The sequence below is a fragment of the Ostrea edulis genome, chromosome 2 (assembly GCF_947568905.1).
Source record: "Ostrea edulis chromosome 2, xbOstEdul1.1, whole genome shotgun sequence".
In the NCBI taxonomy this organism is placed as follows: Eukaryota; Metazoa; Mollusca; class Bivalvia; order Ostreida; family Ostreidae; genus Ostrea; species Ostrea edulis.
This window is the reverse complement of record NC_079165.1, coordinates 53,389,639-53,403,088: the sequence shown is the minus strand read 5'-3', so window position 1 is coordinate 53,403,088 and position 13,450 is coordinate 53,389,639. Positions and strand designations below refer to the sequence as shown.

At 36.7% G+C, this 13,450-nt stretch overlaps 1 protein-coding gene across 6 annotated transcripts in view; it reads left to right on the top strand.

The window, feature by feature from the left end:
- Positions 1–13,450, top strand: part of LOC125682081 (transmembrane protein 131-like) — a 212,392-nt gene that overhangs the window by 34,190 nt on the left and 164,752 nt on the right. For all 6 annotated transcript variants that reach the window (XM_048922470.2, XM_048922475.2, XM_048922474.2 and 3 more), the window contains exons 10-11: positions 7,948–8,066; positions 12,314–12,422. In XM_048922470.2, the coding sequence (XP_048778427.1) occupies positions 7,948–8,066; positions 12,314–12,422 (228 nt within the window). The remainder of the gene's footprint in view (positions 1–7,947; positions 8,067–12,313; positions 12,423–13,450) is intronic.

The following is a 13,450-nucleotide window of genomic DNA, read 5'->3' as shown; positions in this document are numbered from 1 at the left end:
CTGTCTGACATGTTTCATACTGATTGTTAGACCGTTCTTAGCACACTGATTTTGACTGCGGATAGGTCCGTTTGCCTGATCAGGATATAGGGCTCATGGCGGGTGTGGCCGGTCGACAGGGGATGCTTACTCCTCCTAGGCACTAGGCACCTGATCCCACCTCTGGTGTGTCCAGGGGTCCATGTTTACCCAACTATCTATTTTGTATTGATTGTAGGAGTTATGAGATTGATCACTGTGCATTATCTTCACCTTTCATAGTGGGGATTCAAGTTTGTTAAAATCATGACCCCTTGGGGTAGGGTTGGTCCACAATAAATGATCAAAGTTTTACATGTGAACATATAGGGAAAATCTTTAGAAATCTTCTTCTCAAGAACCACTGGGCCATAAAAGTGGAGATTTAAGTGAAAGCTTCCTGATATAGAGTAGATTCAAATTTGTTCAGATCATGGACCCTGGGGTAGGGTGGGGCCAAAAGCTTTACATGCTGATATGAAGGAAAATCTTCTCCAGAACCACTGGCATATTCTCACCTGAGGGCACATTATGCAAGCTTCACTTACACCTCTGTCAACGCTTGGAATCACGTGACAGTATAATCACATGATATAAACAGTCATTCTCGTTTCCTTTACATGTAAAAGTTGCAATAGGTAATACACCAGGTTCTTTTCAGAGCCAATTGGCACTTCTTAAACACATTTTTTCTATTCAGCTGTTTGTCTCTTATTTTACAAGTTTTATCGTATTTTTTGCAGCCTTATTTACTTTTGATTCCATCTCCACCACGTGAATGTCCTACATTCATACACATATTACATAGTAGTTCCAAATTTAGGATCATAAAACAGATTTTAAACAATTTACAGTAAGCATCAATTTAATTGCTCCAAAAGTATTTCATAATATGACTAAATATTTAGTCCAAAACATAAATGTTGGATGTTAGATACTTTTACATGATTTCTGTAAAAAGCCGTTGACAGAGTAGTGCACGAAACTCTGAGTAGAGAATGAACCAATGGGCCAATTTCAATCACACTTGATCCGAATCATCCTTAGGTGAAGGGGATTCAAGTTTGTTCAAATGAAGGGAAAATAATCATAAAAATGCAAAAAGAGGGTGGGTGGTGTCATTTGAAAATCTTTTCAACAGAGCTCCAGATAATTTTCTACCACAAAGAGTATTTACCCCCTGATTTTCAAATCAAGGAGTATTTTGCTTTCCAGAAAAAGTCAAATGAGTATTTTGTTAACCCATTTTGCACGGGATACGACTCTAGTCGTAGTCTGCCATTTCGTACGGGATACGACTCCAGTGGTAGTATACAAACACTGTTATTCAGACGCTTAAAACAATGTTATATGAAAAGTTAGAAAGAAAACGTTTGTAGGAATCAGATCTTGGGAAATTTCCACTGCTCATGCGTATTAAAAAGTGAAACTAGACACTTGTTTATGGTGGGAAATTAGAGAAGAAACAAAGAAAACGATGTATCAGTTAACAAAATCAAAATGGCGGCGAGGGATGTAGACTTGAGCGAAGGCAGCGATATTGACTCAAATTATGATGAAACAAATGATGCATTTGATGGGATTGCAGCAAATTTTGACAGAATAGATCATGAAGTTCATTTAGAAGACATTGATGACTGGGTTTTGGACATTTTTACGGAAGATTCGGGAGATGAAGAAGAATTCACCAGCTTTCAAAATCGATGGGTGATGGAGAATTTCCAGCCCCGTCTACCACCTCGCTATAGAAAAGTAGGTGGTACCACAGTAGAACACCCAGAAGAAGCCTCTGCTGTACAGTATTTTTACCTGTTTTGGACAAATGAAATGTGGGGTAGAATAGTTCAGGAAACGAACTTGTATGCTGAACAGGAGAGGAGGAAAAACCCACCCCCATGCTGCGAAATGGACACCGGTGGATGCATTCGACATCAAAGCATTTATTGGATTATGCTTTGCCATGGGAATCATCAGATTGCCATCTAAAAATGACTACTGGCAACAAAGTAAGTGGCTGTTTTCAACCTCATTTTGCAAAGTGATGTCAAGAGACAGGTTTACACAAATCTGGAGGTACTTACACCTACAGAATAATGAGGTACAACCAGACCAGCCTGACAAGTTGTGGAAAATGCGATGGTTCCTCAACTTCTTGAATGAAAAATTCAAGGAAACATACATTCCATATGGAAATGTTTCCATAGATGAGAGCATGGTGAAGTTCAAAGGCCGTCTAGGATTTAGACAGTCATCATCATCATCATAGTAGTCTCTCGGTTCCGAGAATGACAGAGTTATGCACTTATCTGTGTCTACGCATATGGCTCCGAAGTCTGAATTCAGATGCACATACACGGTCACATTGTTGACACTGCACGCTGTTGGCTGGATCAAATGCATTTGCTGCTGCATGACGACGGGCACGAGCGGAGGCGTGTTCTTGACGACGGTTGTCCTCAAAGTTCTGCACTGCTGATTTTGTGAGAGAACGCCAAAGTGTGCGGTCAGCAGCTACTGCCTCTAGTTGATTAGGCGCAATCTTCATCCATCTGAGGTTGGCTTTGAGATTATCTTTGTACTGCTTCCTTGGGTGACCATGGTTGCGAGCTCCACGCACAAGTTCCCCATACAGAAGTTGTCGAGGGATTCTTGTCTCTTCCATGCGGATAGTATGGCCAGACCAGCGCAGTTGGGCATGAAGAACTTTGGCCACGATGCTTGTTGTACTGGCTCTGTCTAAGACCTCTTGGTTTGTAATACGGTCTTGCCATCGTATGTGCATAATAGATCGGAGTGCACGAGTGTGGAACTGCTCCAGTTTCTTTATGTGCCTGCGATACAAAGTCCATGTTTCGCACCCATACAGTAATGAGGTCAGGACTACTGCATTATATACCTTCAGCTTGGTTGAAAGGCGTATGTCTCTGTGCTGCAGTACTCTGGTGTGGAGCCTACCAAGTGCTTGCATGGCTAGCCTTCTGGATCCGGACTGCAATCTCCTTGTCCAATGAGCCATCAGCAATGGTGCTACCTAAGTACTTGAAGGAGTCTACATTTTTCAGCTCAGTTCCATCAATGGTGATGTTAGGCTGCTTGGGTACACTATTCGGTGCAGGCTGAAGGAGGACTTCTGTTTTCCCGAGGCTAATTGTAAGGCCAAACAGCTTGGAGGCTTCGGAGAACTTATCCACTAGGAGCTGCACGTCCCTCTTCATGGGCCATCAAGGCATCATCAGCAAATAAAGCTTCTACAATAAGTCTCTGAAGTGTCATTGTCTTTGCATGGAGGCGTCTCAGGTCAAACAACGAGCCGTCGAGACGGTATCTGATGTAAACACCAGTGTCAATGTCCTTTACAGCATGCAGGAGTACTTGTGTGAAGAAGAGGTTGAACAGTACAGGAGCGAGAACACAGCCTTGCTTTACACCGTTAGAGATGTTGAATTTTTCAGAGGGCTCTCCGTCTGACAGCATTTCACCAGTCATGTTATCATGGAACAGTTGAATGGGTGATGTGAACTTCACTGGACATCCAAGTTTCTTGAGGATAATCCATAGTGCTTCTCTGTTGACAGTGTCGAAGGCTTTTGTAAGATCTATGAAGACTGCGTAGAGGTTCATATTTTGCTCGATGCACTTTTCTTGGACTTGTCTTACTGCAAAAACCATGTCAACTGTGCTGCGTTCTGGACGGAAGCCACATTGAGATTCAGGGAGGTTGCTTTCTGAGATACTCAACAGACAGTAGACATTAGTAGTAATTTAGACAGTATTTACCCGCAAAGCCGATAAAATGGGTAATCAAGGTTTGGACTATGGCCGAGAGTGACACAGGGTACATGACAACTTTTCAAGTATATACAGGAAAAGAGAATGGCCAAGAAAAGGGTCTTACACACAGGGTGGTAATGGACTTGTGTTCATACATGTTAGGAAGTAATCTAACTGTGTATATGGACAATTTTTATATACAAGCCCAGAACTTCTCCGAGATTTACACATCCGAGGAATCATGGCATGTGGCACTGTCAGATCAAATAGAAAGGGCCTTCCAGCAGACTGTCATCCAAAAAATGTGCGCCTACAGAAGCACGAGTACAAGGTGGCACAGAATGACATCCTTACCATGGCAGTGTGGCAAGACACCAAACCTGTGCTCGTGTTGTCCAACTTTCATGACCCTCAACACAGAGCACAAAATGTAGTAGAAGTCCGCCTTCTTCTGGCCGACTACCAGAAAAACATGAAAGGAGTTGACACTTGCGACCAGATGATTGGATATTACATGCTCCATCATCGCCCAAAGAAGTGGTGGCACCGACTCTTTTTCTACATGATGATGGTTTCTGCTCACAATGGATACATTGTAGCAAAGGACACTCACCCGGAAATCGCCAAGGATCGCTGGCCAAACTTTCAAGACTTCGTTGAGGAAATTGTGGAGGACTTGATTGGCGACACACGATCATCCAGAGAACCACCAAGGGTCGATTGTGGGGGGCAAGGCACTGAACATTCAATTACAAAAATGTTTGACAAAAACAAAGTGTGCCGAGAATGTTCCTTGTCAGGAACCCCAGGACAAAGAAAAGGAGTAACGAAATTTGGTTGCTCACAGTGTAATGTTCCTGTGCATTTGGAATGTCAATCCAAACATATAAGGATGATCAGACAGTGAAAATGTGTGCGGATTATGCCGGATACCATATATGGTATAATTGGAATTTATTTACTAATTTGTGAAAAGTTGTTGATATTTTTTTTTTTAATTTTATGTCTGTGTTAAATTCATGTACTTTATTTGATGGATTTTGGACATATTACATTGGCTTGTACAAAAAACTTTCAGGTATTGTGAAGCATGAAAAACTCTGTTTTCAAGGAAACTACCAACTGACATTCAAATTGCCATAACTTCAAATTTTCTTGATGGATTTTTATTATGTAAAGTGCATCTGAAAGAAGAAAAGTAAATCATGAAATATATGCAAAAATATTATACTGTTTACCTTGACTTTTATTGAGAAAAATGCAAATTAATAAATGAGATGGAAAATTTTAAGAATTGTTTTTAAGTTTTCATCAGGTTTAACCCTTCTTAAAGATAACTAAATGAGCATATAAATATACAAAATTTACATTGTTGGACAGTAAAAAGTATAAGCTTTCTGAATATATATACTTTTATATGCATTGGAATAAAGATAAGAGAATCATTAGCATAATTATCAACATGCATCAGACTGCCCAGCTTATCACAGCAGCAGGAGGCAAGCTCCTTGTTCTGGTGATAACAGCATCAGAGTTGGCCTCAATGCAAAATGGTTAATTTACTGATTATATTTGCCACTAATGCAGAATTCGATCGCTTAATCTAAATATAATCAGATATTATGTGACTGAGTGTCTGACATATTAAAATTTAATATCTCAATGATAAATTTCAAAATGCCAATGAAGAATTTATGATAAAAAGAACAACAAAGGATTTTCACCCGTAAATATACAAGTTTGTATTGTACAGTATTGAATAAATTTCATAAACACCAAACAAACAAACAAAACTATTTGTCATATTGTACATATAAATTAAATTGTTATAACTGAGAAACTAAAAACATTTTTGACTAAAAAACAGGGGTCGAAATTAACTTTTTCTACCACAGGCTAATTTTAGCCTGTGGGTAAAAAAAATCCACAGGCTAAAATGAAAACCTACAAGCTAAAATAAAAATAATGAGGCAGTGCTCTTTTTTTCATTAAAAAATATTTTTAAATCAATGCTTTTCCCCATCATTATTCATTACTGAGCCTAGTTGGTCAACAGGCATCATTTGGACAAGACACTAAGTTACATATTAAAATCATATGGTGCAATTTTTAGGTCTCTTGATTATCGCACCTCTAATCCACAACCTGTTTATTAGGACCTATTTGGATCTAACAGGACCACAATGTAAACTAGTCATTTGTACTAATTGTGCTATCCTGTCTAAATAAAAGTATTTATTATTATTATTTACCGCAGGTCTAGATCCAGTCTTCCTATTTCATGCCACAACAGGGTTATCACTAGTGATTTTTCAAAGCGAATCCGGGACTCGTGGTTTTATAAGCTGCACAATCATGAGCTCCATGAACTTTTTTGATAATCGTCTACGCGGTGAGCAGTGCACTCGTGTCATCACTACAACCTGACCTCAATATGACAATAAATTAATTTAGATAGGACATTCTCATGATTCTGATAAAATAAATACCGGAACACTTGGTAAAACATAGACTCTGGTGTTTTTTTTTTTTTTTTTTTTTAGATAAATGAATAACAAAAACCTCATACTTGGAATTCAATTTAATCACCCCTATAGGTGAACAGGACTCGTGGCACATGTCTAAATTTTTCATCATAATGCGATGTCCGACCTCTAAAGCATTTGTTTGACTCCGAGTTTCTAAAAAAATTCGTAAAAGAAAAATCCGGATAGAAACGGTTTTTGAAATTGGTCGTTCATGTAAGCGTTTGTATGATTCAGAGTGCAAGTTTAAGAAAAGCGAATAGCGCATCACCGTATAAAACGGATACGATACAATCATATTTTGTAAATCACCACTCACTAAGATCTTCGAGTGTCCACTAATTTTACTCGCTATCTTTCAAATGTACTCGCATTTTGCGAGTATTTCTCGCTAATTTCGAGCTCTGAAAAAATATCAGTTTCAAAGTCAAAATATTTTGTGTCTTTCTAGAGCATTTTTTAAAATTTAGAAGAACCTAATTTTGCCCATATATATATTTTTGCACTTTGTTTTTACTTCAAATTACTGTAGGATTCCCCTCACCTTGTACCGTTACCCAAGAATTGGTTTTCCTACACCTGCTTTTAAATAGTTAGTTAGACAATGCTGCAGAAGCGGCCTTTCAGTAAAACTTAAAGTTATAGCGGAAGAAGTATCGTTTGTCCAGTGACATTTGTAGCAGCAATCAATCGTCTACTATTGATAATACGTTTTTCTTCTGTGCTTTCGACCGCACTCTACTTCTTTAAGAAAGAAGTATAACAATTAGGCTTATACATGATACAGTTGTTTTGAGTTAAATATCTAATATCTCTAAGCCATCTTTCAAAATTGTCATTGTCATCTAAACGTTTTTCATAGTGATTATTTCATGTAAGATCAAGCGCTGATCTAACCTCAATTCATATGAATAGATAATTCGTACTTATATTATTCTATCATACGTACGCATTATTTTAGGATTGTAAAGCGTACTTACATTCGCTAATTCATAATTGTACGCCTGATTTTCAACTTTAATGCATATTTGATATTTGCTCATACGCACCTTATCTGGAGCTCCGTCTCAAGAACCACTGGGCCAGAAAAACTGAAATTACATGAAAGCTTCCTGACATAGTAGAGATGCCAGTTTGTTAAAATCATGACCCCTTGGGTAAGGGTGAGGCCACGTGGCAGTCGGGGATCATGCAAATGTATAGGGAACCTAACTTGGCACAAAGCATCCTTAGATGAAATTTGTTTATATGAAAGGCCTAACCCATCTGTAAGAGCATATGATAATCAATGAATTTGTAGTCTAGGATAATAATAAAGTTTGATAATTATTGAATTAATACTCATTACCTTTGAAAAGTTTTTTCTAAACCAAGCTGCTTGTATAATGATAGTTTTACTCAGTTTGTTTATTGCTAGAAACTGCTGCTCAGGTGAGCAATGTGGCCCATGGGCCTCATGTTTATATCTTGTCAAAGTTTTGTACATTATTACCTTATATATCAGTCTCTTATTACGTAATCAATAGTCATGTTGCTGGCATCAGCTGTTGCATGTCAAAACAAATGACTTTGCATAAGAAGGAAAAATGTCCTTGACTTGAAGTAAGATTGAAGAGCTTCCTTTTTATTTCAGTTCCTGGTCTGTATTCCCCAAAGGAGATGATAGATTTTGGTATCATAAGAACACTTGATGACCCAGTGACTGTCAGTCTTAATCTTGTCAACACAGGATTTAAGCCAGTTCACATTTCAGTAAGTCTTTGTAGCAAGATATGTGGAATGTTTTAATATTTAATTGGTTGGAAAACCCTCAATTCTAGAAAACCTTGTAAATCTCTGTCTTTGAAATGAGACAAAATACAATTTATTAAAGTGGTTATCTCTCAAATAAACAATCAAAAAATTCTAAACTCTGTCTCAAGTCACCTAAATCTGTCTATATAACCAACTTTTCCCACCACTCTTATGTTGGAAAATCAATCTTAAAAGATTCAAAATCATAAAGTCAGAGGAAAACCTCTCTCAAAACTTTAGAGGTTTCAAATTGAATTTTTGATGATGCAGGTACAAGAGCTGAAGGGAATGAAGGTTGTGTGTGAATTGGAAGATACTTTAAAATGTTTGCTCCTGAGTATAAAAAGTTTAAGGAAAATTTTGCAAAGTGTATTTTAGCATCTACACATATCATTATTTACAAATTGAAGAGGAATGTTGAGGTCTATTTGCTTATTAATGAACCAGATAAACTTTTTGCACTCATTAATTAAAAGATTCAACATTTAGCTATCTTAAATATACACTTCAAATTATGATGTCATGGTCAAAACCTAGCAGTATGTGTCACATACAAATAGTATCTGTATCTAGGTTAATATTGTAACGGTGTATGGGGTGGTGTCTTATCTTTCGTGGTAAGGCTTGCGTTACACAGCTCAACCTGAGCCTAGGAGGGCTTGTGTGGCACAGTGATTTAAAATTTAACACCCTTAAGTTCCTATTTCGCAACACTGAGTTATCTCCCTTGAATAATCAACTTTTGATTACTCAACTCTATCACCACTGCCTACAACCAATACCTCCTATTATTTACCCGCGCTCTCTAAGTTACACTAAATTTATTAATACACGAAATCTCTTAAATTCTCTTCTCTATTTGTCAGCTTATTAACACCTAGATTGTAAGGAAGTCACGAAATTCCATAAACACTCAGTATCTTCTGATTCGATTCTTACTCTTTACTATCCCGCATTTCCAACTTGGTTGGAAAACCCTCAATTCTAGAAAACCTTGTAAATCTCTGTCTTTGAAATGAGACAAAATACAATTAAGTGGTTATCTCTCAAATAAACAATCAACAAATTCTAAACTCTGTCTCAGTCTGTCTCAAGTCACCTAAATCTGTCTATATAACCAACTTTTCCCACCACTCTTATGTTGGAAAATCAATCAACATTCAAAAGTATAAATTCCTGACTCTTAATCTTTCTCCCAGACCTTCTGGATGAAAGTAAAAACCAATAACTTAAACCCTTGAACTTAATTTCTTAGTGAATTTCCAACACTATTGAAATTCCTGAATAATTTCTAAATCTGAATTCCGGTAAGTCTGAATTCCAGTTATAAAACAACAGCAAAATTTAGAAATACACTAGCCTAGCTTCCTCAGCTAAATGTATAAATTACACAAATCTAATAGCCTAATAAATGAATTTCAATAAATTCTCTAACTAATTATCTGACACCAATTTACTAAATATTCAACAAATAGCAAATTTCAGCAAAGTCTAATTCCTCACTAAAAGTCACTTAACTCAACCAAAACTTCTTATGAAATTCCACAAATAATTCCAAAAGGCCCCAAATTGTGCTGGAAATATACCTGGCTCTTCTTAAAAAGTCATTCTCAAGTCTAAATACAAAAATGCCCAACCCATGCTAACTTCTAACTCCTTACCCCTAAAACACTGCTTCTCTAAACAAACGAACCTCGCAGAAGAACCAAAATTCTTTGAATCTCCCCTTTTTATACAAAAACATGACTTAAAAGTTGGAAAACGTTGGACACGTTGGAAAATGTAGGAGAATCTCTCGTGACATTTCCCATAAGCGGCAAAACTCGTAGAAAAATCTACTAACAATCTAATTAAAATCAGATCCTAGAATACGCTCACAATCGCTACAATAGGATCTGACATAACCCCATAGGGGGTCATGTCCGCATGACCTTTTGCTTGGAATATTCATGAGAACTATCAGCCAGTCAGATTGCGCCATACAGACAATGATGGCTATTTAGGCGGTTCCTGGCAATTCGTAAACAAATTGCTGTAATCTCTCTCCCACGAAGTTTATTCCACACTGTAAAATTGTATATTCTCGCATAACGAATTTTAAACTTTCGCAATAATGCCTAATCTATTCCGTTCATACAAACAACAAAACGTACGATATGAATTCCTTCCAAATTAAATTAATTGTGAATTCCGATTTATGTATGAATAGGGATAGGTACGATTTGAATAGTTTTTAAGATGGTTTACTTAAATAACAGGAGGAATATAATGTCAGTCAACGTAAACAGTGCATTGTGACGTCGCATCTAGCTGCGATGCGTTTTCTTTCAAACCAAACAATCGCAGCCATTTTCCTTGAATTGTGAACATCGACGATTTCAAAGCCGACACGCTGATTGGCTGACATAAAGTTCATCTGAACATGACCCCTAATCGGGTTACGTCAGATCTACTTACACAGAGTATACGGCGCGGATCTAAGAAGTCTGATTTTAATTAGATTGATCTACTAAGTACATACAAGACAACTATTCTGAATCAAAATCATCACTAAATACATTCCTAAACTGAAATAAGTAAATGATTATCCATTTGATACAACAAATAACAGGATTAACTCCAAAAATCCCAACGCTATTGTAACTTTTACGATCGGGCTCAACCTCCTACAATTAGGACAACCAAGCTACCAGTTTACAACAGGACAATAAACCACCGTAAATCAACTGAAAACAAGTTAAACTACAGGAAAACGTGTAATGATCCATAAAGCTATGGTTTACTTTCTACAGGATACTCATTTAACAGTCCCTGGCAAATTAAGTAAGCTACAATTCTACAACTTTGCCACAGTTTATGATCAGCTGATTTCTACAAAAGTCAAAACATGTGCTCAAACTATTTCAACACACACAAATCACTTAAACTTGTCAATATAATCACCTATCAACTACATGAAAAGCATAAATTATACATATTCCTGCAATGTCAAGTCAATATACACAAACACAAGATCCTCTTAGCCATCAATAATCAGGTTCAGTAACTCTGTATGAAACTAATCTGTCAAATCACTGGGCTGTTACACTGTGGTCAAACAGTACAAATGGATAGGTTTACTGTAAATCATGCATTTTTATCATCTCATTTGCATGGAGACTCCTATTCATAGTCTTAAACATAAATATATAAAGTTGAAATGAAGCTTATCTAGACTTTTTTTTCAAAAATTAAACCCATCTTTCAAAGTTTTTTGGGTCCCATGAGTCACTCATTTAAGTTTATTTCTGTCCAAGCAGAGAATTTCAGCAGGAGTCTGTAATATAAATACAGCCAGAAAAGTTGACTTCGCAATTGTCTGCAAATACTTGACAAGCAAAATGAAAAAAATATATATCCAAAGCCCTAAATCATGAGGGAACAAGTGTTGATCCTTCAGTTCAATTCACCTGTTAAATTTTATGTTAAACTTTACAATACAATTCACTGAGAGGGGGTGGGGGGTGGGAACCAGCCTATAGATCAAACTTTGTGTATATAAATAACCAACATTGCATGTAATAATGACAGAAAGAGTGGGTTGTCGAAGGGAGGGGGGCAGACATCCTGTTGCTATGTGCCTGATAATTATTTTTGTGTGCATTTGAGTAATTGTAAAATACAAAAATTAATTTTCAAAAGATTGAATCACATGTGAAAAGAAAGATTACACTAGAGATAATGATTCAATATAATTAACAGGTTCTGTTCATTGGCATCTGATGTACATTTAGCAATAAACATTTCTGTCCACATTGTGAAATGATAACAAGTCCTCCATCCTCAGCTGTTGTCAGTCAAATTGTAGTTTTTAACCAAAATTGCTAATTAAGGGCTAGTTCCTATGATGGTGACAATACAGAATGAACTTATCTGTCTAGTCTTGTTATTTATGTCTGATATTTCAGGCATGTTTGATTGTTTTGTTCCTTTAGTGTTTTGATTAGAACAACCTTCATTTTCCATTATTTTTACATGCAAAGTAAGAAACATTGGTTGATCATCCCCCCCCCTCCCCCCCCCCCCCCCCCCCCCCCCCCCCCCACACACACACACACTTTTGCAGTATTAAAAGCTTGAGCTAACAAATTGAATCTATGTAGTGAAGGATGCTAATAAGTGTATTGAGATTGGCTTAATTGAAATATATTCCCAATAATTTTCAGAGTGTTACTGTATCTCCACCAAATGAAGCCATCAACATTGATTTTCGTCCAACAAAGTTACAGCCAGATATTTTACGACACACATCAGTGGCTAGAATAACATTCAATGGTAAGTAATCACAGAGGTTTCCACTTATTCTAATATTGCATATCTTAAAGTCAATCTGATGTAATATCGCTGCACCAAATTTTCAAAATTCGGCTATTCTAATGATAGAAGAGCCCTCTAATGTACACAATTGATCTTTATCTCAACTTTACACCTATTGACCCCATAGTTTCATGGGTGAGAAGTCACACTTCAATGCACTCAGATTGAACCACTCAATAGCTGATCAAAGCTACTGATACAATGTCCCACAGCATGTTACCTGGTCAGGTATATGTAAATTGATTAAATGGCTTGTATGTGTTTGTTGGTTGTTTTTTCTTGTGACATGTAGCTTAGGGTGTGAGAATCAATTAAAATTGAAATATTGAGGGTTATAATATAGGTACATGTAATTGGTTCTAAGCACGAATCAGTTGAAGGAAAATTTTACCAACATAATTACGCTTAATATGTGTAATGCTTGAGAATTAAAATATATGGGCTTTGAACTTCAGCTTTGAAAACAAATCATTTGATGTACAAATTTATCTACTTGTTTATACCGACGAGTAATTTAATTGAAACAAAATTGATAGGTTTGGATCTTCTTTGTGGGAAACAATCATTACTTCTAAAACCTACAGATTTTTGAAACATTTTGATATGTTTAACTTTTACACTTCAGCAATCATTTGACTTAAAAAGTAGATAGGGCAGCAGACAATTTGAGAGCCCAATGACCCCCACTATGTTAAAAACCTTGAAAAAATGCATTTTGGAAAATGGTGTTTAAAATTCCTATTCCTGCAAACCTGTTTAATTCATCATTTATATTACTAAATTACCATTTCAAGAAATATTACAGGGTGGTTTTTGAAACACAGTTTCAGGGTTCGACACTCATCAGAATTTGGACTCGCCATTCGGGCAACCTGGGTACTAATCTCAGGTTGCCCAAATGGGTTTCAAGTTGCCCAAACAAAAAGTACTTTAAATGTATTCTTAAAATTTATTGCATTTATAATTCAGTTTCAAACAGAATCTCA